General features: G+C 32.8%; 1 protein-coding gene across 1 annotated transcript in view; it reads right to left on the reverse strand.

Annotated features, from left to right (window-relative positions):
- Nucleotides 1–27,507, reverse strand: part of NBEA (neurobeachin) — a 763,072-nt gene that overhangs the window by 401,310 nt on the left and 334,255 nt on the right. The window contains exon 35 of the mRNA XM_011943032.1: nucleotides 16,649–16,710. Coding sequence (XP_011798422.1) covers nucleotides 16,649–16,710 — 62 coding nt within the window. The remainder of the gene's footprint in view (nucleotides 1–16,648; nucleotides 16,711–27,507) is intronic.

Here is a 27,507-nt window from a genome sequence, read left to right on the forward strand (position 1 = left end):
GGGTGCAGCACACCAACATGGCACATGTATACATATGTAACAAACCTGCATGTTGTGCACATGTACCCTAGAACTTAAAGTATATATATAAAAAAAGAATGTGAAATTTGCAATTATTTACATGGAAATATTGAGTAAGGCATAACATTAGGCAAAAGTCTCCTAAGAAGTATAAACAAAAAGAGGATCAAATATCTAGGTTGAGAAAGTATTCCTAGGCTGGAAAGGATTCACATTTTTAGGACTGCAAAAAGATGCAATTGAAAGGGACAGAAAAAGATCTATTAAAATTTAAGAACAGAAGCAGAATATTATAGCATTATTTGAAAGAAAACACTCCACATATATACACTGCCTCAGGAAAACAGAAAGATACAGGACCCTTTAATCACAAATACTACTTTCAAAGTCACTACCTATGATCCTGTTGGCAACCTTATATTAAAGACACATGCCAATATCAGAAAGGGATAATGGAGGTGAGGGTTGGGAGGAATGAGAGACAATGAAGCGACACCAAAAAAATATAGTAATAAAACTGGGATATACGAAGATACTGTATACATTAAAAAAGAGATGAAGATATCTCCCAGAAAATAGAACAAAGAGATAATGAGGTACAACCAAAAAGACAGAGAGAGAAAACAAAGGAGGCAAAGAAATTAGAGGATCTTCCTTTGAAAGGTCACTATCCAGTAAGTAGGAATTTTAGAAAGAGTGAATGAGAAACATTGTATCAAGAAATTATCAAAGGAATTTCAAGTATTTTCTAGGATTTAATTATATGACAATATAATTACATAATTATGTAATGAATAATATAATACATAATATACCCTAGCAAGTAAATCATCATTAAATTCTAGAACACCAGGGTTAAGAAAGAGACTCGCAGGAAAAAATAAAAGTTTATATAAAGAATCAGGAATCTGAATGAGACTTTTCAAGAGCAAAACTAGAAGATGGAAGAAAGTAAATCTTCTGTCTATCCTGCTTCCTATTTGTCCTGCTCACCTGTCCTGACGTAGACAGACATCAAATACTTTCATTTGAAATATGAATTTAAAGTAACTTTAAGCTGAAATACCAATTTCTCAATATGGGAGTTTAACATCAGCCAGTTTCAAAATTATGAACAGAATACTCAGAACAAACTATGCAGCCAAACTATTAGTAACATATGAAGATAGAATAATCACATTTTCACACATGTATAAAAATTTATCACTGACTCTTTTTCAAAAACCCACTGATGGTATGCTATGCCAAAATGAGAAAATATATCAAACATGAGAAACAAGTTTATGTTGTGCTAGTCCCTGAATCTCAGGGGCTTAAAATACAAAAGTTTACGTCTTGCTCAAATTCTGTCTACTGTCTGTGCTCTGCTCTACATCCTTATTGGTGTCATCCTGGGAGTCATATTGACTATGTTGTCATTGTCTGGAAGACTGCTGGCAGCCAATATGGAGGGAAAGAGAATGGGTCTAAGCATGCCCTGGCTCTTGTAGCTTCCAGCCAGAAGTAACACATGTCCCTTTGCCCACATTCACTGGCCAGAGAAAGTCCTATGATGAAGCCCAAGCTCACTGCAGGAGGGGAATGCAAACCCACCAAAAGCACTCAATAAGACGGAAAGAACTTGTGACAAACCCTACACATATTCTCAGAAAACACATTTAAAAAGAGATAGACTCATATCTAAGAAATGGTAGACTTAAACAAGACAGAGGCAATGGAAATTCTCCAAACAATTTTTAATTGAAGTACCAAAACAGGATTAAGCAGAGGCTGAGAGAATACTTAATGTGCACTAGAGTTAGAGCAGGTTTTTAGTTCTACTGGAAAGTTTGGGGCAAATTTACTAATAGGCATCCAGAAAACTTAGCCAACAAATAAAGAGCAAAGCGGCAATTCACTCTAAAAGAAAATAGTTATCTTGGGAAGGAAATGGTGGATAGTTTAGCTACAGATGATACTTAGAAGAAATACTGACACACTGTAAAACTGTGATATGGCTATCGTGGGGACATGCTGACACAAAAGTAGAAACTTTCCCCCATATTTTTTAGTAGGTGGTAGTGGCTGTGTTGTAAGAGTGACATGCTATATATAACAAATTTTAAAAATATTTCAAATGGACAAACCAAGAATATTAGTATAACAGAGTTATTTCCAAAATATAGTTTACTAATAAAGTAGACAGATAAAAGAGTTGAAAGTGGTTGATTCAGACCAGTGGATCTCAGTGGTGGAGTAGGGGTCTGTTATTTGTGGGTTATGTACCTTAAACTACATACAGTAAAATTAAAACTTTTTTAAAAAACAATTTTTTAGAACAGTATTAGTTTTACAGAACCATAAAGTTTCTGTGATGAATCAGGAGAGACTTGTACTGCAAGCAGGGTAATAGACTGTCAAAAAGGAAACAGTAACTTTATGAGACTACAGCGAGAGAGAGTCTGAACACAGAAGACTTACGAAAACATTCTGAATAAAAATGTATCACTTCAATTATATGTTTTCCCTTCAAGAACTGCTTTTGTCATGCAAAAATTAGCTGGGCATGGTGGTGCGCACCTGTAATCCCAGCTACTCGGGACTCTGAGGAAGGAGAATTGCTTGAATCAGAAGGCGAAGGTTGCAGTGACCCGAGATTGCGCCAATGTATTCCAGCCTGGGTGACAGACCAAGACTCCGTCACACACACTCACACACACACACACACACACACACACACAGAATTGTTTTTGTCAAGGCAATGTAATTCCTGAATTTGTTCAATGACAATATAACACTGTTGACCTCTATTTGTGTTCAACTCCTCAGAAGGCCTGAGTTGCTCTTTTTTAAAGTTTTCTACCAAAAGAAGCGTCAATATTAGAGAAGGAGAGCCAGTGGCAGAAGTCTTCTTGTTGAAGAGAACAGTAAACATTTTCTGACAGTAGGACTGTGTCACTTTCTCATTTTGACGGTGGGACTGTGTCACGTTCTCATTTTATTTTGCAAGGTTTCCGTATTTTAAAAATATAATCATTAGAAAACTATCGCTAGTCCATTTGCTTGCATGACATTACACTGTCATTTTCATATTTCAGAAAAGTCAGGTATGATGAGGACACAAGAGAGGACCTAAATACTATGGAGGGAAGTCTGATTGTACTGGGCTGGTAAGTGAGAAAGAGAAAGTGGTAACTAGAGCAAACAATCACAAAAAGCTTTGTGATTAAAGCCAAGAAACAATGGACAGGATGGTCAGAGAAAGACACACGTTTGAAAGCTTTTGTGAAGTTTTTATGATGAAGAGACTTAATTGTAATTGTGGACCAGAATGAAGCGGTGAAGGAGAGACAGAAAGATTACAAGAGATGGAAGGTGACGGAAATCCTGATGAATGCATATAAGAATGGGGTGTCTTGAAAAGGGGTAAGAACAGTTAATTCTTCAGAAAAAGAATAAAAAGTGTGAAGTTTTCCTTTACTTATGTATAAAATAGTCCAGTTATTATTCATAAAGGCACCCAGACTTTAGTAACATGGTTGTAAACTTCACTGTACTTCTTTCCCAGAAAATCATAAACTCCTTGGTCTTATTTGTCTTGGTCTTTTTGAATTTAAGAGATATGTGGTTTTAAATTCTAATATAATTTTAACTCTGAACACCTGCTACAGTCTGAGTAACACAATAACAAATACTATTAACTAGTGATCTACTGGGTCAATAGTGATTAACATACAATCCACCTCTTGTTATTGCCAGATATATGAAACCAGGTGACTGGTAATGAGACCTCTTAAAATGATACTACTACAGATGAACAATACTAATTGAACATAGTGTTTCTTTAATCCTATAGAAAAAGAATCTAACTGGGTTCTCATTTTCCATGAAGACATGAAAAAGTATTGCTAATTATGAAAAGAAGAAAGGATTTTTTTTTAATGTAAATAAGGTATTTTTTGTTCTCCCCGTGCCCTGCAGGAAATTTAAGTCTTCTGTCTATCCCACTATCTGTCCTGCTCACCTGTCCTGATGTAGGTAGACATCAAATACTTTTATTTGATAGAGGAATTTAAAGCAACTTTAACTTGAACTGCCAATTTTTCAATATGGGAGTTTAACACCAGCTGGCTGAATAGTCTTCTTCATGTGACTCTATGAGTTCAGTTTTACTCTTTATGTGTTTTATGTGCATATTATATAATTAGATTTTAAGTACCGTATTTTTAAAGGAAGAGCCAGGCTTTATTAGACTGTGATGACACTAGGGCCAGAAGAAATAGATGGTACAACTGTCACAATGACTATACTACAACATGAAGGAAACAAGAGTTTAATTCTAGAAGTTTAACCAACACTGAATGGCAAACACAGAAAAAATCCTTATGTGTAAAAATGTTTAAATGTTATATTTCCTGGTGCATTTTCTCCCCTAGGTTCTATTATTATTTGGTTTTCCCGCCATGAATGTTTTCTTTTCTGTCACACATGCTCCATTAACGTGATATGGTTGAGGCACAAGAGCAGTTACGCAGGCCTTGCCCTGAGCAATAGCCAAAGTGGTTCCACCTAATAAAAGAGAGTATAATTCAGTTTTTGAAGGTTTTCAAAATTCTTCAACTATTTGCAACAATTTGCATAATTTCGAATTACCAAGTAAATGTCTATTAACTACATGAAAAACTATGAACTGCTATTAACAATGTGTAAGGCCACAAAAATGTTATCAATTGTTTTTTCTGTAGAAAGAAAGTTTAAAGTTTTTGTTTATTCAAGTTGGGGTATGAGAAACATAAGATGCAGGCAGTGACTATGCCCAGGATATATATTACATGTTCAGCCCCCTGGAGTCCGAGAGGAAAACAAAAAATTAAAAAATTACCTCAAGTAATGTCATTCAAAATGGTGAGGAACGTAAGAATAATAAAGTAAAAATGGGAATTTGAAAGTCTAAGAGCATAGGACGTTTGTGATTCCGGTGGTTGACATGCGTTACCATCTGGGCCACCTTTCCAACTCCTCCCTACTGCAGCCCACGAGGTGCTGCTTCAAGTAGAAACGTTGGAGAATTAACGACTTTAGCCATAGAGACAGCACTAAAACTAGAAATTTTAAACATAAGTTTTTATCAGTTATTTTCTGGGATTTAGCATAAAACATATTGTGGGCTCTCATGAGATACAATCTCATGCCAGTTAGAATGGTGATCATTAAAAAGTATGGAAACAACAGATGCTGGCAAGGATGCAGAGCAATAGGAACGCTTTTACACTGTTGGTGGGAGTGTAAATTAGTTCAACCACTGTGGCAGACAGTGTGGCGACTCCTCAAGGATCTAGAACCAGAAATACCATTTGACCCAGCAATCCCATTACTGGGTATATACCCAAAGGTTGATAAATCATTCTACTATAAAAACACATGCAGATGTATGTTTATCGCAGCACTATTTACAATAGCAAAGACTTGGAACCAACCCACATGGCCATCAATGATAGACTGGATAAAGAAAATGTGGCACATATACCTCATCGAATACTATGCAGCCATAAAAAAGAATGAGTTCATATCCTTTGCGCCAACATGAATGAAGCTGGAAACTATTATCCTCAGCAAACTAACACAGAAAAAGAAAATGAAACACTGCATGTTCTCACTCGTAAATGGGAACTGAACAATGAGAATACACAGACACAGGTAGGGGAACATCACACACCAGGGCCTGTTGGGGGGTTGGGGAAAGAGGAGGGGGAGCATTAGGACAAATACCTAATGCACGTGGGGCTTAAAGCCTCGATGACAGGCACAGCAAACCACAATGGCACATGTACACCTATGTAACAAACTGCGTGTTCTGCAGATGTATCCCAGAGCTTAAAGTAAAACAAACAACAACAACAACAACAACAAAAAACCCATATTGTGGACTCTCGTTGTGGTCAATGAAGAAAGCAGAAGTTTATTTTTTTCATCTACTAAATGAGAGAGACAAAAGGGACAATAAAATATTCTTTGCAAGATAAAGTGTATTTTCCTCCTCAGAAAATGTTAGGATTGCATGTGGTTTTTAAAGCACGTTTAATAATTTGCGAATGACAGTTGTAAAGGGGGCAACGATAATTTTTTTTTACCATATTTAGTTGAGAAGTCCAATCCCTTTACATCTAGGTAGATAACAGTACACAGTATTGGGTGGCCAACAAAAATGCTTAAGTATAAAGAAAAAAAACGGAATGAGAACAAAAATGTATCCTATAGGAAAAGTGTAACAAAGGGCATCTTCCCCATGTTATCCTAAGCTACAAATGAATTTTTAGGCCTGACTCCTATGGAAAAGTGCAATACTATGACAAGAATTTATGCTTCTTATTGCCCATTTCAATGCGAGTCAGGTCTAAAAATTTCTATTTCTATTGCCCTGTTCCATAGGAGTAAGGTTTAAGAATTTATGCTGGCAATATAACAAATCTTAAAGCATGTAAACGAAATAGTTTTAAAACTCTGAAAATAGGAAATGGGATAAATCCTGTATCATGTTCTCATCACTTAATGTTATTTTTATTAATCATGACACATTACCTCTGAAATGGAGTTATTTATATTTGCAGTACTTTATTTACACGTGTGTGTGAAGTAAATGAGATACACATGGTTTTGAATTTTTTCTAACAAATTTGGATAGGCAATGATTATATACTTTTACACTGATGCACATTTCTTTTATAATTTCAAAAAACTTTTTTTTTTGTTTGTTTGTTTTGTTTTGTTTTTTTTGAGACAGAGTCTTGCTTTGTCACCAAGGCTGGAGTGCAGTGGCTCGATCTCAGGTCACTGCAACCTCCGTATCCCAGGTTCAAGTAATTCTCCTGCCTCACCCTCCTGAATGGCTGGGACCACAGGTGTGCACCACTATGCCTGGCTAATTTCAAAAAATACTTCTTAAGTGCACATTACTATGTAACTGATTACAAGAGCTTCAAAAAATAATTGGATAAAATATTGAAAGGAGAGATAAACAAAACTTTGTGACAAGAAAAGTACATAGCATAGAGAAGAAACGTTATTTGTTTGTTATGGATGCTGAGATACAAGCTAAAAAATGGGAAAGAGGTGGACATGGAAGACAATTTTAATCCCTGCCCTAGCACTCTAACAATTCTCACTGACAAATACAAAGACTTACAGATACATGAGAACACATGCAAAGGGATAAGAATAATTTACTGTCATTTCATCAACAACAAACTCTTGGCAATGACAGGAAAAAGGTATATTTTAAAGTCTTATCTTACAAATTATTCCAGAATTTTTTGCCATTTGAGAAAACACACCTCCATAGACATATACTCACTTTTCTGCTGAAAAACTAAATGAACAACCTTTTGTTTTCATGGGGAAATATACTTAACTTTAGGTTTGAATGCCTGCAGAGAGCTGCCAAGTCTTTAGATAGTTTTGTCACAATTTTTTAACTCTTCAACATGTATGCATAAAATTTCCTGAAGATGAAGGACTTTTTCAGGGAACTGGATCTCATGTTAAGGACCCTTTGAAACTAAACACTTTGAAGACAAATAAGTTCCAGAAGGATGATGATAAAATCCCTATGTTCTCTTCACAATCACTTTATGGTAGTTAGATGGACTAGTCGAAGAAATCTCAGACCTAAAACATAATGCTCCCCATCAGTTTCTCCTCATCTATGTCAACTCAATGTACATTTTTCATTCCCTCTTCTTTGTATACAATTAAATCAACCAATTTAATGTTCTCAGAGATTCAATCCATCGTAAAAGTTTTGAAAATATGAAAACATTACAAGGGAAAAACGGAAGAGTAAATTGAGATCTTAAGTCTTCAAGAATTTCAGAATTGATTTTATATTTCTGATATCCTTAATATTTATCATTATTTGTCACTAAAATACATGGTGTGTTTCTTAAAATTTTCAAAGTGAATGTTCATCATAACTGGTATGTTTAGAAATTCTGTGCAATAAGTTGGAGAAGTCAGTAAGTATGAGGAGTGAAGTGAAAAAAATACTCTGCAGGGTGACAATAGAGATGAGAATTTTTTTCAATGTATGTAAAAAATACATAATAAAAATATATCTGGGAAGTATTTAAAGTACCATTTATTTCAATTTCATTTCTTATTTTTATGAAGATCATACTAAAAGTATTACAGGAAAAACTGAATGTAAGAAATGAATAATCAATAATCAATTCAAAGAGAAGATTACTGATGTAATAGTCAACCATAAAAAAATCATTAGGAAATACTGAAATATAGTTAGTTGGTTACTCAAGGAAAAGTTGGCGTATCATCTAAACATAAGGAGGCTTCTATAGGACTTTAGGTGATCATTAAATTATGTTTAAAATTGGACACATCTTATTATTATAAAATGAGTGTATGCATTTGTATTCATTTATAATAAAAAAATCTAGACTGTTTTACAAGTTAATATTTTTAAAGAGAGCATATGTTATGAGTATATACAACACACATGTTTATATATTAGTTTTGAGTTGTTAAAAAAGTTTCTCACATTCAAATGTGTAGTTTAAGATTTAGAAATAGGTACTAAGTTATATTAAATATTTCATATTTATTCATAAATGATCATGCAGCAATAGGTGTGGAAGCCAGTATAAGAACATTAGTGTTGTAGAGAAATTTAGAGATCACCATTTTTAACTAAGTACAAGAATCTTTGACACATAATTAGCTGACCTTTCTTTGAACACCGACTATATTTTGGACCTCTGAAACAGCTTCTTGTACTTCTGGACTACATTAAAATTTAAAAAAAGAAGCATTATATATATACTGGCTATGTATCTATATATATTTTTTATATTTTAAATAAGATTTTCTTTTCTCTAGCTTATTTTACTTACAATGCATAATACATATAACATAGAAAATATGTGTTAACTGATGGCTTATGTTATTGGTAAGGCTTCCTTCTGGTCACTAGTGCTAAGCTATTAGTAGTTAACTTTTGGGGGAGTAAAAAGTTATATGCATATTTTTGACTGTGTGGGGGACTGGCCTCCCTAACCTTCACATTGTAGTGTTTATGGCTACATAACATTGTGAATTTAATTAATGCCACTGAATTGTATACTTAAAATGGTAAAAATGGCACATTTTACATTTTACGTATTTTATCACAATAAAAATAAATAACAAATCACCTTAGCTAATATATACTCTTTTTTATTTATAAAATAACTCAATATGTCATTAATAATTACCTATACTATGTGCTGGATATTTATACTAGGAGTGGAAGACATAGTGGTAAGCATAACACAAGGCAATAGAAAAATAAAGTGATCTTTAGTATGGTGTAAATTTGTAGCATAACTGAAATGAATAACATCCATAAAGTGACTTCAGAAAACTTCAAAGTTCTGTGTCATCCTTAAGCAGTCTTTTCTTTTGGATTGTTGTAAATAAACAATGTATGCTTTTAAATGCTCTTCATAAATGTTAGTTAAATATATTGAGACTATACAATACTTATTTTCTCCATTGGCTGAATAGAGTTCTTCAGAAAGAAAGGAAATACCAGAAACGCAGCTTCTTCTAATGCAAACTGAAATGTGGTGGATAAAGAAAATCATAACTTAATCACATATAAGAGCATCTAATTAAAACATATAAACAGGTTCCTATATTTACCATCCAGATTTATGCACTCAGATGCTAAGGGAATGATGGAGAGATTAGAACCTTATAATAATAATACAGAAAGGCTTCATGAAATAAAAGAGTTTGAAATAATTGGGAAGATATGAGGTACAAGAACAACCGTATTGGTTTCATTAATACTTGGAATAAAATTTTACTGAGTTACATACACATAGAAATAAACACATGTAAAACACAGAGAACGCTGAATAATGTCTATCATCTAGTTGGCAGTACTACATTAGTATCAATTTCCTGGTTTTGATACTCTACTACAGTCATATGTAAGATGTTACTTTTGGAGGAAGCTGAGGGAAGGGTACATGGGACTCTGTGTACTATTTTTGCAACTTCCTGTGAGTCTCTAATTATTTAAAGGAAACCACAGAAAAAATGATCATGAGGAAATGTACAATGGAACAAAAAAAGAGGATACAGAAAACTACTTATTACGTGATAGCTAATAAAAATAAAGCATATTAAAATATGCATAAGACAAAAATGAAGAAAATCTACCACCAGAAAAGGGAACATGAGCTAGAGGGAAAACTGTGAAATATATATATAGTTTTCACTATTTTTCAAAATTGTTGTAATTTGTCTGAAAAACTTATACAGTGTAGACACAGGAAAATAAAGATTAAAGAAAAATAAACCAAAATACTGGCAGAAAGGGAAATGTGAATTTTGAGGCACAGCATGGAAAGAAATTTTAGGTTAGGGAGGTGGACTTAGTGTCAGGGATCCAGGGATTCAGCATATTCTACAATCCTTCTCTTCTGTCACAGACATTAAACACTCTTAAAAATGATCCTGCAGGTGGCCTAGGTTTATTGATTTCTTTTTTCCCTCAATCTTACTAGAATTATGAGAAATTAGACACGAGGAAAAAAAGACTGTTGTTCTTTTCTATCATTTCTTTCTTTTTTGTATGTGCATGTGTTTTTTTTTAGACTGAGTCTTGCTCTGTCACCTAGGCTGGAGTGCGTGGTGCAATCTCGGCTCACTGTAACCTCCACCTCCCGGGTTCGAGATTCTCCTGCCTCAGCCTCCTGAGTAGCCGGGACTACAGGTGCCCACACCATGCCTGGCTAATTTTTGTATTTTTAGTAGGGACAGGTTTCACTATGTTGGCCAGGTTGGTCTGGAACTCCTGACCTTGTGATCCACCTGCCTTGGCCTCCCAAAGTGCTGGGATTACAGGCCTGAGCCACCACACCCAGCCTTAGTTTATCATTTCTAACAGATGAGGTCAGAACTTTTTGTTTCTTCATAAACTTTTACCTCTCTAATTTGAAGTGGATATGTGCTAAGTTGTTATATATAAGTGTTAAATGATGTGTGAGTATTGTATGTATTGCAGGTAGCTTAGAAAAAATATTTTATAACATAAAAGAGACTGAAAATGTCTTATACCTGCTAACGTCTCTAAGAGTTTTAAAAAAGAATCCAACAATAAAATACCTCACAGAATTAATCAAAAGTAATTTGAATTATATGCTCTTTAACTCCTTGATTAAATTTTCATCCAGGAATGCTATAAGTAATTGAACATAGAGAGTCTGTCTTCCTGTTGCAATGTGTTCTCTACTGATTCTCCCCAAGATATATGAAATACAATTTTCCAATTATTTTCTATTGATACTCCTTTTCCTTTAAAATGTCTACATTTTCAGTGTATAATTTTCTCATATTCTCTATAATTTTAAATCTTTATTGTTATTTGAGTTGACTATAATCTTTATGCCTCACCGCATTTTCACCTTCCTTTATACTTTAGGACATACTTTAGGACAAACTTTTATGGCAATAAAGATTATATAATATAGCCACTCCAAAAACATTAAATGCCCAAATTTGCCCCCTTTAACTTGGAAATGATATTATACCACAGATAAGAGGTGGGGTCACCCACCATCTAGACAGCAAGGCAGGGATTTCTTAGATATTAGAAAATGAAAAAGTGGCTCTTTTAAAACAGAATCTGTAGTCAATGATCATCAACTATCCAATACTGTTTAAAAGTTAGATATTTCTTACTAGCCTTAATTCTATACTATTAACACACTACAATATTTTATATTAAAAATACTCTTGAGGAAGGTATTGTATTATACACTGCCTAGGTAAACAAATCAATACTATATATTGCCTGGCCACTTAATTTCTGCTGTTGTTTTTAAATTTTCTAATTTTTTTAAAATTGTTTTTGCTATCCCTTGACCTTAATCACATATGGCTACTTAATTTCTGATGTGCTGTAAATGAGGCTGGTAACTGGCTTGAGCAAGTAACACAAGCTTTTCCAATCTGTGGCCAATGGGCTGCATGTGGCCCAGGACAGCTTTGAATGTGGCCCAATACAAATTTGTAAACTTTTTTAAAACATTACAAGACCTTTTTTTTTTAGTTCATCAGCTGTCATTAGTGTTAGTGTATGTTATGTGTGGCCCAGGATGATTCTTCTTCCAATGAGAGACTCATTCCTCTCCAGACCTCAGGTTTCTGAAGAAACAGGGCTCAGGCTGTTTCTTCAGCCCAGTTCTCCTTCTCTGCTTATGCTGAATAGAATACCTTGCACCTTCAGGGCTCATTTTTAGTTCACCTCAATAAACCTTTCCATGACAATCTTATTGTTGGTACACAGGACTCATTTACTAACCACACAAAGGTAATTGCTCATTTATATTCAATTTTAAGTATAAGGTCATAATTTTTTATCGTTCTTAACTGAATTCAAATTCAGCTTCAAAACTGGCAAGTTTCATCGATAACACTAAAGGTGAGAAATGGAACAATGTGTAAGTCTTTAGTAACCATCAAAATGCTTAAAAAATGCAGTCACTAAATAACTACCAAATTAAATGTGACATAACTTCATCATGATAATTAGAATTTCATGATATTTCCAAAGACAATGGGGAAAAAACATCTACTCCATCCCTGGTTTTCTTATATTTGAAATCTTACTATATACACCAAAAATCCTTTCACTATTGAGTACTTACAATGAGTATTTTTTAATAGACCTCTATGTTCTCTTATCTATGTCTTTGAACCTCAGCCTCAGGTTTATTGTATTTAGCAGAAGAAAAGTGTATTTTTTCTTTTGTACTATTTGACTCAACTATATCAAACTGGAGAAAAAATGAAAAACATAAATGTTCAAAGGCCAAATCAAAAAAAAAAAAAAGATTGTTCTTTAGTTGTGGTTCTTTTATAAGTGTTGTCTTTTGAAGTCCTGGGTTAATGCTTTGATCGTATCAGTGAAGTCACTAAAATTCTTTTTATTTAAGTATATGAGGTATTTAGAAAAAAGTAAATTCAAACAAACCACAAAATAATTCATTTTGCAGGCCTATTACTTTATATTACTTATGTATCTTTAGGTTTTCAGTGAGAGTAGAAATGACTTACTAAGCATGCATTCGCTTAATCATTGCCTCCAGCCAGAAAACACTTAAATACTAAGAATTTTTTAAATATACAGTTTCTCAATTTATAAAATATTTTCTATTGACAGATAAGGCACAGAAAAATGCAAGTGACATCTGCTAAGCTTTACTTACAAAAACTTAAAGAAATGCTATGGGATAACATCAGTCCATTTTTCCTGCAGTATATCTTATGGAGACTTCCTTAAAAAATCTGGAAGTAATTAGGAACTATTATAGTATCCAAAGAAGTTTACTTGAAAACTAAATCTGCTATTCATCAAAGAGCACAATATGGTAAAAATAATGTAATAAACAAATAAGTACACATAGAGAATAAGCACCTCAACCATATCTAATTATAAAACTTTTTTTAAAAGCTATGATAAAAGATAGTATCAGACCTCTGATATACTGAAGAATCTGTAGAAGACCTTGTACTCCCTAATTAAGCTCTGATTTGATATTAAGTTTTTTGCTTTAGTTCATTTCACTTCAAAATGACATGAAACCAATTTTTAAAATGCTACTAACGTCAACTTTAATACAAAATAAAAGTGAAGAAGAATAAATATATTTGTATCACAAAATCTATATCAGAAAAAAATCCAGAATACAGTAAAAAATGTTTTGGGTGTTTGTGGAATGATAAATATATCGTAATGATAATATTAACAGCTTCTTCTTAAGACTTAACTACGTTTTCCACAAAGATGTAAAATTACACTGGGGGGTAGACTGGATGATACATCCCTTGGAGTTTAAAAGTTTGCCCATATGAACTGAATTATCCTTGACGAGTACCTTCAGACACTTGTAATATGATCTCATGTAAATTTAGACCATATTTTGGGCACAAACTATTAGCAATAGTAAGTTTATTCAGGAGCTCAGATAAGAAAGACAAGCTAATATCCTTAATAATATGTAGTTGCTAACAGGAAATTTCCAAAATGAAAATGAGAAGCATAAAAATAAAAGCCATCTAATGTGTTATAGCAAAGAAAAACAAAATCCTATAAAAAACCCAATATTGCATTTTCTTTTCCCTTTTTAATACTTAGCTGCCTGGTCTCTCAAAAAATTTTTATCTTTAAATGGCTTGTCTAAATTTGGAAAAAGAAAAGCATATTTTATACAAATAAATACATTAAAAATTCCATTTGCAGAATTCTAACTTATTCTAACCAGCATTAAATTACAATATGAATAAGATCTTAGTTTGATTTCTCACTGTGGAAAAAATATATACATAGTATATGAAGATAGTAACTTAAAGCTATTCATTCAGATTTTCAACTATTTTTATTAGTATTAATACTGCTCATGATAGTAACATGGAGCTATCAAGACTTACAAAAGGCTGTCTGTAGAGTAAAACAAAAAGTACTCAGAACTCTGTAGCTTTCAAGATTCACCAGGATTACCTACTGCCTTGGCACAAAGATGGCCTACAGAACTGTAGTAATTCTACAGGGACTGTGCTTCATTCTACAAGAGATGCATTAAGGGCTGTAGAAGAACTGCTTTGGAGAGAGCTATGCCAAGCAGTCTCCACAGCATCATTAACTGTATTTATTTCTCTTTTCAGAGGTATGCTACTGCTATGTTGCCCTCTTAATGGAAGAAAATAGGATCTAAATCATCTTGAATTTAAGTAGTATAGAAAAATGGCACATCATTTTAAGAAACTTTGAAGACATGTCCATTTTTTGGTATGTGTGTCCTTACAACTAAAGACATGATTTTAAACAGACATGGAGCAATTAATGATCTACAAAGATAGTTCTACAAGCTTAATTTCACCGTAAAATGGTAAACTGATCCCCCCGAATAGGAATAAAGGAGGATTATTTGTTTCATTAAAAATATTTAGTGGAAAGCATTATTTCAGTTAAACAGAAAATAACAAAAACAATTGGGAGCTATTTTAAAGAATAAGCAAATATTTTTAATTTACTTACATGAGGTGCATTTAATTAATTAAATACTTGAAATATTTAAAAAACTGAATTATTTTAAAAATTCAACTTAAAAATCAAATCGAGAGGCATGTTTACAATATTGCTTTGCTGAAACGCTGAAAGAAAGTGCACTGCATAGAGAGCTTAAATTTCTCACTCTTCCTTTCAATCAATATCTGAGGCAAAGTTTCATCTCTAGGGCCCTTAATGGCAGGAATTCCTGGAGCCAGCAAATGAGTAATGTTAAACCTATGATTAGATGATGAGGCCATCAAAGACACTAGATCTTAATGCTACATTCCTCTTTATTTCTCTGAACAGCAGTGAAACACAGGGCTATAGAAGAAGGAATTCTAAGCTATTTTTCCATTAAAGCATTTTACAGAACTGTGCATCATCATGAATCGAAAAGATCCAGATAGTCTCTTGAACTCAGGACTTCAACAGTAGGTGATAACATTTTCAAATGCCCTGCAGATGAGCTCCTCACAGGGATGCTGCTTTCTTTAACCTCTTCCTTATCAATGTTGTTCCTGGCTATAATGAGGAACATGGGCCTAACGATTTTCCTAGGAATATATTCTTGAAGAAAGTAAACCTGAAAACTGAAAATCAATTGGTAAGTTTTTCGTCTGTTTTGTTTAGTTTTGCTGATGTTTTAGAGGATCACTTGAATTCATATTGTTGTTTGTTTGCGAGTTAGCTGTAGCTTTAAGCAAACCTCAGGCCTAATTAGGAAGAGCTTAGATATATGTTTCTTTCTACTGGGGAAACTATGAATAAAGGTAATAACTGCTTATTACAAACACACACAAGCTCTTATTTCATTCTGACATTACAAAATATTTAACACTAATATGATAATCAGGATAATCAGGACTGCTAGGAGACTCGACAGAGCTGGTGAGAAGAAAGACCAATAGGTTCCTATTTAAGTAATCAGAAAACATATTTACATTTATTTTTGGTTTCTTTGTAATTGTTAAGAAGAAACAATACCCAACATTACCATTTATCTTTGATTCTGATTATTAAAGATAAACAGCTCAAGTAGATTTTTAGAATTTATACTGACATATACAATTTACACCTAAAAAAAGAGAAAGCAGCAAAGTCTTAAGCTCTATCATACACTTTGGGCATGGAATTAAAAAACTTACTTTTTGTTATCTCAAATATAATAGAGAAGAAGAAAGAAACAATGTAATTAATAATACATTTAAAAATTATAAATTATGATGTTTATATATGCATTATATATGTATTTTATATACATATATATGATTGGAAACAATGGAAGAATTGAAAGCGTAGGAGAATAATACTGCTAAAAAGAGAAGAAGAAGGAAGAGGGAGAATAAGTCAATATTTACATGGTAAGATAATCTATATACTAATATAACTCAATGTAAATTATTTTCTCCATCTATGGGATAATAGATGGAAATTTTAAAAATATATAAACATACACTTACATGCACGTACTTTTTATTATTAGGCACAAAAGTCCTCATATATTAATGTAATTGAGTGAATGAGATTTTGTACCTGAGAACAAAGCAGCATAACAAGCTCAACCACAGATGTGCTGGACTTCATACAAACAAGGCCTACAACAAAGAAAGGTTAAAACAAAATGAAATTACAATGGTAGAAATTACCATTCTGAGTTAATTCATTACATAATTTTAATGTATAAAAAAGCTTTCTTTTAAATAGAATTCCTAAGGTAAACTGAATGAAAATGTCCACCTAACTTACATTTTTAACAATAATTTAAAACTATTCAGATACACAAGATGATGTGAAAATACTCGAAAACTGACTTCATGCTTTGGTTGTTTATTTGGTGGAGGCATTTCTTACATTTAAACAAAATGGGGAAGGTTAATAAAATTGATGAGCTATGTATAGCTGCTATTACTCCAACGACATTTATTATATGGTTGTTTCCGTGGAGCAAAGAACAATAATCATTGAAGTTCTGCCTAAATTTTGTTCCAAAAGACAAAATTAATTTACAAACAGGTAATTTCCACAGCTTATCAGTTATTAAATAATTTTAAAAATAATAAAAAAGAATGTATGATTAACACATCAACCAATGCTTATAAAATATTGCACTGTTATACTTCCAATCTCCCCAAATAGAGAGCAGAAGAAAAAAATAGAATGTAATAATGTCTATGTAATAATGGCTACTACTCATTGATCACTTACTATGTGCTGGTCAATATTTAATACATTGGTACAGTGCCTTATGTGCATGGTCTCATTTAATTATCATTATACTCTGTCACACAGTATTATTATTCCCATTCTACAGGTTAAGAATGTATTCTTTCTATAAACAGTTTAAACATTAATTCTTCTTATATGTATTGATGAAAAGTTATCAAGATTTTTTCCAATTAAAAGTATGACTGCTGTATAACAATGTATATGTTAAGAAAGCAGATCTTAATTGGTAGTTTTTTCAAGTGCCAACATAGAGAATGAGGTAATCAAGTATTAATAAAGCTGTTGAGAGTAAGTTAATTATGATGTTTGGTAATTTAAAAATATTTTCTAAAGTTTTTCACTGCTTTTAAAATTAAAGTAACTTAATAAATAGATTTTTCCCCTTTCAAAAATAACTTCTATGTAACAAGAACATTCATAGTTTTTAGAAATACTATCATTTTTCTTCCTTTGATGATAAATGTAATTAGTAAAAGCACCACACAGTAAGAAAGGCCATGGTCTTAACATTATTTATTGCTAGATGGAAAGTCGAAGTGAAACCAGTTATTTTTTCTTAAGGTGATTTCAATAAACAGTCTCAAATGCCTTCTAGACACTAGCATGCATATTTACTGTAGGTAGTGGATAGATACCCTTTTGTGCCCATTTTGCTAATGACCCTATCTCCTCATTGTACCGACTGACAGAACAAGCTATAAAAACGTACTAGTGTTCCATCTGATCAGATCTTTGGGCAGACAGTTAACTAATGAAATAAGAGGCAGATGTGAGAAGCTCATTTAAGAGACAACTGGTGTAATTGATCAGCAATTCTCATGCTCAAGTTCTAGGGAGTCAGAAAGATTAATGGGACATGTATCACCTGTTGGCTACTCAAAGATTTGAATTCTGACAAAGAGAAAACAAGTAAAAGGCCAAACGATCACAATTAAACTCATGTAAATTTAGACAATAAGGCTTTGATATAAAGAATCATTCACATATATTCTGTGTATGAGTTTTTAAATATGTAACAAATTGAAGTAAAATTAGGAAAAACATGAAATTGCATTCATTTCTCAGAAGTCAATTTTTTAAATGAACTTTTAAAAAACACTATGTAACAAGAACATTTATAGTTTTTACAAATACCATCATTCCATCATAAGAAAAATATAAACAAATGCTTCATCAATGCTTTGTTCAAAAGGAATGACAAAAAATTGATACAATAGCAAAATTGAAATTTGCAGACGGTGCTCTCAGTATTTTGTAAAAGGCCATTGTGATTTCAAGTCCATAGAACCTCACATCTTTACTCATGTGTTTTGTCTAATTAGTTTTGGACAGAAGGAACAAATGGATTTTCCCAAAAGCTAAAGAAAAACTAAACGTGACAATGAGAACACAAGCAGAGGCAAATTTGGAAGACCTATCTATCTTCAAAAATTACATAATCACTTTGGTTTTTAGTAAAAAAAAAAAAAAAAAAAGAGGTAAACTCAATGTTTTACTGGAGATAATGAAAATACAACCACTGACTGATGCTATAAGTAACTCTTAAGCTGTATATGAATAAGACAAATATTTTACAAGTGTATGTCTCAAAAAGTTTGTATCCTTTTTGTATGTCACAAAAAATTCATAATCAAATTAATTCATTTGATATATCCACTTATGAGCAAAATATAGTGTTAGTACTAAGGAGTTTACAGTAATAAATAAGTTATTATTTATACCTTCCCAAGTGCCCATATTTTAATTCAAATTAAGATTATATAAAATTTATATAGAACTTTAGAATTTACAGATAACTTACATATATGCTATGTCATTTGAATCTCTTAATAACTGTTTAAAGTAAGTATAACTACCTCATTTGATACATAAAAATTGAAGAGATTTGGTGGCTAGCCAAAGGTGTGTCATTCAGTAAGTGGTGGAATTGGGACCCAAATTCAAGTCATCCAATTCAAAGCCCATTCTGTTTGCTGCAGAGCTACATAGTTTGGTATTAATAATATGGCAATATATGATTATGAGAATGGTCATAATGGTCAATTCAAAGTTGAATGATTTTGACAGTTTTCCTGGTGAAAGTAGCTTATTGTGGTCAGACATGGGAACAAAAAGCAATAGCTTAAGCGAAAAGCACACAGGAAGCAGAGAACAAAGAAAAAATCTGAAAAAAAACTTTTATAGCTTGGGGGATGGATGAATAAACTATAAGAGTGTTTAAAAGTGTACTGGAGAGCTAGGGTAAAAATCAAAGATAGATTAAGATTGAAAGAAAGAAAATTATATGGTTTTGAAAGACAAAAGGAAAAATTTAAAGCAAGTTATAAAATGTTTTGAGAAATGATACTAAGGACTATTTATAGTATTCCTATTCTATCATGACAATCTGTGCCTTGTTAAGTAAGAAGTAGCTCCCAAAGGAGCTGTACATATGTGCCTCCCCAGCAAAAATGTAGTTAGGAGTATGGGCAAAGTAATAGAATATTTTCACCAAAAATATGTATTCTAAAAATACATATTTTTAGAATAATAAATATTCTAACCAGAATTACTGATTCAGTACTGCAAACCATATAGCTCACCAGTAAAAAATGAACACCTGGAATGTAGACAATAAATGTGTGAGGGCTTATGAGGAAAGAGGCTTGTATATTTGGGAGATACTTTAACAGTAAGGAAACCATCCATTAAGAGCTTTTGAATATATTATGAACTACATCGTTGAAAGATGAAGTCAGCTCACTGAGTGGCTAAGATACAAGTACTTGGGAAGATTAATTAGCTGGACAAACTTGAGGTGGTCCAGATCCAGGCAGTAAATAAAACAGATATAGCTGAGTAAACCATTATCCAAAAAAACTGGCAGTTCTTTTGGGTTCACACTGACCAGGGGTAGGAAGTCAATTTCTACTTTCAGGATGATACTCCCTCCCCACCAAAAAAACTAGATAAAACAAAACAAAACAAAAAACTGCCACAAATGATAAACCAGATAAGAAATCTCCAAAATGAGTATAAAGTTAGAAGTTTGGCCTTGGAGACAAAGCTATCTTTATTTAATACAAACACTACTAAAAGATACAATGATATTATTTTAATAAAGAACTGTCAGACTCTTTTGAGTCAATCTGTGGGTCTAACTTTTTACATCTGTGGAATTGAATATCAAGTTAAAAGAGCCCTAAAGTTTTAAAATACTGTTGAAAAATTCCATCTCTAGCAGAATGTTCCTCATGGTGGGAGATGAAGAATATCACATGTTCTAGGGACAAGAAATAATGCTCTTATATGGAACTCATCTTTTAAATGTTAAAGTTTTCTTGAAGGATCCAAGAGAGGAGACTCTGACAGACATCTATGATTGCTTTGAATATATTATCAATAAATATTAATTGAATCAATAAATCTATAAATCATCATTATCAACTGTAGATAAAAATTACATTTTGAGCAATAATAAGAACATCATTTTTTAGAATAAGATCCGAATTCATTCAAAAAACATTTACCAAGCGTATTTCTAATGTGCCTGACACCATGGTAGGTACTAAGTGGGATGTGGGGCAGATAATGTAAGCAAATAATCATGATAGGGAATCTTAGGGGGTTCATAGAGAATGCAGTGTGAGAAGCACAGGAAGGGTATTAAGCAACTGTGTCTAGGAGAAGAAGTTATGGGGAATGTGACATTTCAGTTGGATAATGCTGAGCCTATCTAAGCAAAAAATGGAAAGAAGGGAAGGTCATTCCAAGTGACAGAGAAATGTGTGAGGTATAAAGACGCATGCAATAGTCAGCAGAATGGAGTTGGAATGTTATGTCTTAGGGTGTGAAGAATGAAAGGAAGTGACTGGAAAGGAAGACAGAGAGGTAGGCAGGAAGGAGAGCCATACATGGCATACTATCCTGTCATCACCAGGGAGAAACGACAGGATTTTAAGCAGGGCGCAGACAGAATAAGCTCTATTTCGGAAAGACCACTTTCTGTCAGCAGTACAGGAAGAAACTAGTAACTAAAAACTTTAGTTACACGACTGAAAGCTTGAGCTCAAGATGGTGGCAAAGCAAGTAGAGACAGACTTGAAAGGCATTCTGTAACGAGACAAACTATTTTAGACAAATATTTTAACAACCATTTGGGGCACGGTCAAGGAACCATCAGAGTGTGATGATGATACCGTTAACTGAGATAAGGAAAGCAAATAAAGAAGCAAATTTGCAGAAGGAAAAGTGATGAGTTTCATTCTAGACAATATTTCTCTCCAAAATAAAAGATACCAATTTATTTTCCATCAAACAGATATGACTATACTGACAATCTGAATTTTAAAAATCAAATATGCCCAGGACTAACTAGTTTTAGTTAATCTTCTAATGATTTTTAATCTTTTTGTTTGTTTTGGAGGCAAAATCTGGCTCTGTCATCCGGGCTGGAGTACAGTGGCTAATTTTTGTAATTTTGGTGGAGACAGGGTTTTGTCATGTTGCCCAAGCTGATCTGAACTCCTGAGCTCAAGCAATCCACCCACCTGGGCCTCCCAAAGTGCTGGGATTACAGGTGTAAGCCACCAGGCCCAGCCTATTCTTAACTTTAAAAAAATCCCCAAATTAGTAGAGCTGAATGGCACTGAACTACTTTCATTTCAGTAACAAATGTTGAGTAACTATAGGTGTGGAAAGGAATTTTGCATGTCCACTATGCTTCATGTGCCTTAGTTTCAGTGGTGTGTTCTTCAAAATTCTGTTCTCTCCACTTCTCACGTGGTATGGTGAAGGATTCTAAGACACAGGGTATTACCATAATGAGTATCTTTTAGACTTCTATAATACTTACACATCTCTATCTGCACAACAGTAATTTCTGATATTCTCTACTATTCCTTTACTTTTTTAACCTGAAACATGAAATTATCTTCCTATGCCCTCACTGTGATATGCTTCTCTCTGTGAAATTTACTTTCAATGTTACCATGTACGTCACCTGAACTTACTAAGATTTAAACCTTAAAAAAGAGCAAAGCAAGCAATTAGTGTGGCTTTCTAATTCAAAACCAAGAAAACAAACAAAAATCAACATGAAACATCCTTTGAAATAACAATAATGGCTTAAATTTTTATTATTGCTAAAACTAATATTAAGATGTATATAGGATGTATATAGGTAATATTAGTTACAATGTTAATTGAACATTTTAAGGTTTGCCTCTGTGTTCTCTCAATTATTTTATTTTAAAACTGTATTACAAATGGGATCAACTCTAACATTAACTTAAAACTATAATAAAATTCAGTTTTTTGACTAAAAAAGCTTATTTAAATATAATTAAGCCAATACAGCTTACATTCATGTTTAGACTACAAATTTTAACAACAACAACAAAAAAAAACCCTGCAAAATACGGTAGAGACAGTGAGAGTTCATGCATTCACTGATCTTTAGTTCACTAAAAACTAAGTTATCACAAACTTATGACAGTCTTACTGTCTTTAAAACAGGAACAAAACTTAAGTTTCTGGATATACCAGATATATTAGGTGGTGGCAAACTTTTTCTGTAAAGGACTTGATAGTAAATATTTTTTACTTTGGTGGCTATAAGTTTCTGTCACAACCACTGAACTCTGGCATGTGGTACAAAGGTAGCCATAGACAATATATAAACAAATGAGTTTGGCTGTCTTCCAAGGAAACTATTTACTCATCCCAAGATGTGTGTGTACATGCATCTGTGTGTTGTGTGTGTGTGTGTGTCTGTGTGCACATGTGCATGAGCTCGTATGTGTAAGAGAAACAGAGAAGTAGAACACAAACATATACATACACACCCTTACGCATCTAGAGATACTAAAAATCGCAGGGGCAATTATTTTAGCTGTACATCCATGATACTTTACAATTCTGAAACCCAAAAAGCTCTGAAAACTGGAAGCTTTCTTGTAAGATTATCACAAATTCAACTATCAGCAAAATTTTCCTTGAATAATGTGATGCTATTTAAAATTTGTTATTCTATTTATTGTGAAAATCCCTACGTATTACTGTAGGCATGTTAATGTGTTTTATTAGGGAGCTCTCCCAGCCTTTCCTAAGGATGCTATGAAATATATGCACTTACTACCTTTCGTAGATCCAAAATATTTGAAATGCAAAATGCATCTGGCTTATCAAAAGTCAGAAATCAGTGGTATTGTGTTACATGAGATATTTTGGAAGATTGATAAAGAAATTAATATTATTAATTTTACTTGCAATTTCAAAGTAATTTGATATTACACATTTCCCCACGGAAAGTTCAGATGTTTGGAAGAACTAAAAATTAATTTCCATATGACAATGGTTGACTCAGTGCTTTTAAATTGTAATCCCAGAACGTTTAGATTGCTCAGAAACAAAGTTTAATTGTAGTTACACAATACCCAAATAATCATTTTGACTGATTTATTGAAATAAACTCTCTAAATTTTTTGTCATTGTGTTGATACAGCCTAGAAATCTTACTGTGAATTTTTTTTATAGTTTTGCTTCTGCTGAGAAGTTTTTACATAATGCCAGAAATGAAGTTCGTAACACTCACAGATAACTCTTCTACAAAACAACAGATTAAAATACAAAAAGGAATCTATAGTGATGGTTTCTATACAGATTTTAAACTAGTGATATGATTTTAATATGAGCCGAAGAGAATACTCTAATGGCATTATCAGCAATATCATTAACACCTATTACCTGTGAAACACTGCTCCGACTTTACTCTTTTTTAATTTATGCTTTACAAATTTATTTAAGGAACAATTATATCACTGCTATAGGCTTTGCACTATCTATAAGGATCTACAAGGAATCCAGAAATGATACAGTCTTTGGTCTCAAGGAGATAAGAGACCAGTTACAGAGATAAGACATAGAAATGTAGATTTATGAAGAGTCTAAAGAATATGGTACTGAAATAAGGATTACAATAAAGTACTATGCCTTCAAATAACATAAAACAATTATTTTTGAAGTTGCATGAGATACTTTTACTCACAGTAGTAACTCAAATTTCTACTACAGAAGGTGACTGACCTGAGTGTCTTGCCCTGTTCTTGACTTCCTAATACAATCACAACAGCAATGAGTAGGAATGAAATAAGGGAAATAAGAGACATTTCGCGATCATAAATCATTTGGATCTTGCAATTCTTTTTGGGTTAATTAGAGAATCAATTGTTATTCCTGTAACACTCCTCTGCATCAACTTTATTTATTTCTCTCTGAGCTCCCTGAAATTTCAAAAGCCTCAATCAAATTCTAAAGCTATTAACCTATGTCTGGTTCAAATTTTAACATTGCTCAAGAAAGACTCTGGTCCTAAATAATTACTAAGAATGATACATGTATTTTAACCATGTACACATCATTTCAAGAAATATTAATAATCAAAAGAAGAGAAAATATACTATGTTAGTGATATGATTACCTTACACAAGTAGTTACATTTAAATAAAAGTGGCTACAGTAAGGCTTCTATATTAAAAATAAAATAATTGGCCGGGTGTGGTGGCTCACGCCTATAATCCCAGCACTTTGGGAGGCCAAGGCAGGCGGATCACAAGGTCAGGAGATCGAGACCATCCTGGCTAACATGGTGAAACCCCATCTCTACTAAAGAAAAAAAAAAAAAAAACTAGCCGGGCGTGGTGGCAGGCCCCTGTAGTCCCAGCTACTCAGTGGGCTGAGGCAGGAGAATGGTGTGAACCCAGGAGGCGGAGCTTGCAGTGAGCCGAGATTGCACCACTGCAGTCCAGCCTGGGTGACAGAGCAAGACACCATCTCAAAATAAATAAATAAATAAAATATAAATCATTTTAAGCATATTATGTATACATGAACAATTTGTATACAGTTTCAAACTAAATTCTGATATTTATTTAAATTCTCAAATATATTTAATAATTACAAGTTCACAAATTTAAATACATTTCAGGTAGCTTTTGTAGTTATATACACCTTTAAGATCTTTATTTTTGTATTAAAAAAGCACTGGTGTTTTTTCTTTCAAATACTTAATATATCATGTAAAATGGAAATGCTATGTATCACTCTTCTTTTCATAAAAAAGACATTCATGAAGTCAAAGAGAAAAAATACAATTGGTAAAAGGAAATTATTTGATAATTATTATAATTAAGGCATAAATCACCAAAAAAAATGGTTTCAGTCTAAAGCAGGCTCAAGTAGAGGTCAGTCAGGTGAACCTCGCTTAATTCCAAAAGTACATTAACTTTATATAATAATTATTGCCAAATTGTTGAAATACCCTGAAAAAACAAACTAAACTTCACAAAGTTCCTTATTTGTGCTCAAAGCAATAAATTCTCAAATGTGATCCAAGTCAAATTTTCTTACCAAATCCTCCATTTAAGAAAAAACTTAGAGATGAGTAATCAGTACAGTTTCATTCATTCATAGGAATGAAATAGGTTCTTAGAATTTCCTTCAATTTTACAACATTGAAGATATTTCCCAAAGTCACAGAAATTATTATAAGCATATGATTCAACCCAAGGAATAATTTATTGGGATAGTATGCCAAAGACTATATACATTGAATTAAGAAGATTATTTTGCCTAACTAGAAAATCCTGTATCCAAATCACAACTATCCACAATTCATGGTGAGATCTTAAGAGTCAAATTCCATATTATACACCAGAATTCAGTCCAATAATGATACAATAAAGAAGTCAGTATGTGAGTCTCTTTGTAATTTAAAAAAAAAAAAAACTTCTAGTGTAAAATATTAGACCTATTATAAACTAAAAGTGGTACTTTTATTACTTAGAATCCAGTTATAATATAATGGAGATCTATTACAAGTTAGTTATATTTTGAAACTGGATGAAATAGGAGATCTAAAAAAGGGCATCAAATAAATGGCAAAAAAAAAAAAAAAAAGGCTGTCAAAAAGAGAACCAGTCATTTCCAAGAATTAAAGGCATTCAAAGATTCAATTCTCTAAGTAGTGTGTATACTTACCATAGGCCAGGACACAAATATAAAACAGTTATGTTCCATGTGCTGGAGAAGCCTGAATTCTAATGGAGTATACACGCAGGTAAACTGATCAGTTTATTGTGATGGGACCCAGTATTATCTCAGAATCTTTCCTGGATATTAACTTGGTAAGCAAGCTAAATGATGTTATTAATGTAATTCCTTTTGTGATTATTAGAAAATGGTGGAATTAAAAAAATACCAGTAGGAAATATCTAACTTGAAATAATGAACAGCTATTAATTTCTAGAGAAAAACTGACCTAGGGATTATTCTAGGATCAGTAATTATAAATAATATTATTCAATTTATAAAAGAAACTCTGCTGAAATTAATTTAAACATCTTCTTTTACTCATGAGAGGATGCAGAGTCTCAGATATTCTCGATAACAAAACAAATATGTAAATAGAAAGCACACTTACTGTGAGAATATTTTTCAGTTGAAATATTTTGTTGTACTGCTGTTGAAATTACCAGTATAATCTTTTTAAGTAAATAGTTTATAAGCTAAAAAATATATTTAATCAGAAGAATATATTTGGTTGGACTTTGTGTAATTAGAACAATCCTACTGCGTACAGAGAGAACAACCTTTCAGATATGGATAATATAACATGCATATCCCTATAAATTAACTTAGATAGATATAAAATCTCTACTAAAAGAAATTTGAAATAATTTAAAAATTAGAAAATATTCTTATATGTTAAAATTGTCCTTTAAAAAATCAACCTGACACACCCATGATGGGCAGACAGGGGAAATGGATAACTTCTCCAGGTTTATGTCTTACGAAATGTCCATTCCCTCAGCTTATTTTTCTCAGGCTTTTCAGCAAAAGTTAGTTCTTGGTGGCTTATTTCTCTTGTGATCCAGTATCCACCTGTGTTGTAGTAACTCTTAATTAAGGGGCATGTGTAATGGGAAAAATTGTGTTTTGATACCTGAGAAGGACAGACTGAAGACTGATGGTCAAAGTTGACATGCCCTGGGCCCGACCTCATAGTCTGAAACTAGAGAGCAAGGAACAACGTATCTGGACAGCACAGATCAAGGTCCAGGAAAAAGTCTGCCTGTATACTTTCTAATTCATTGTATTGTTTTAAACTTAAATTAGATGACTATTGC

Source organism: Colobus angolensis, unplaced genomic scaffold, assembly GCF_000951035.1.
Source record: "Colobus angolensis palliatus isolate OR3802 unplaced genomic scaffold, Cang.pa_1.0 Scaffold214, whole genome shotgun sequence".
Classification (NCBI taxonomy): domain Eukaryota; kingdom Metazoa; phylum Chordata; class Mammalia; order Primates; family Cercopithecidae; genus Colobus; species Colobus angolensis.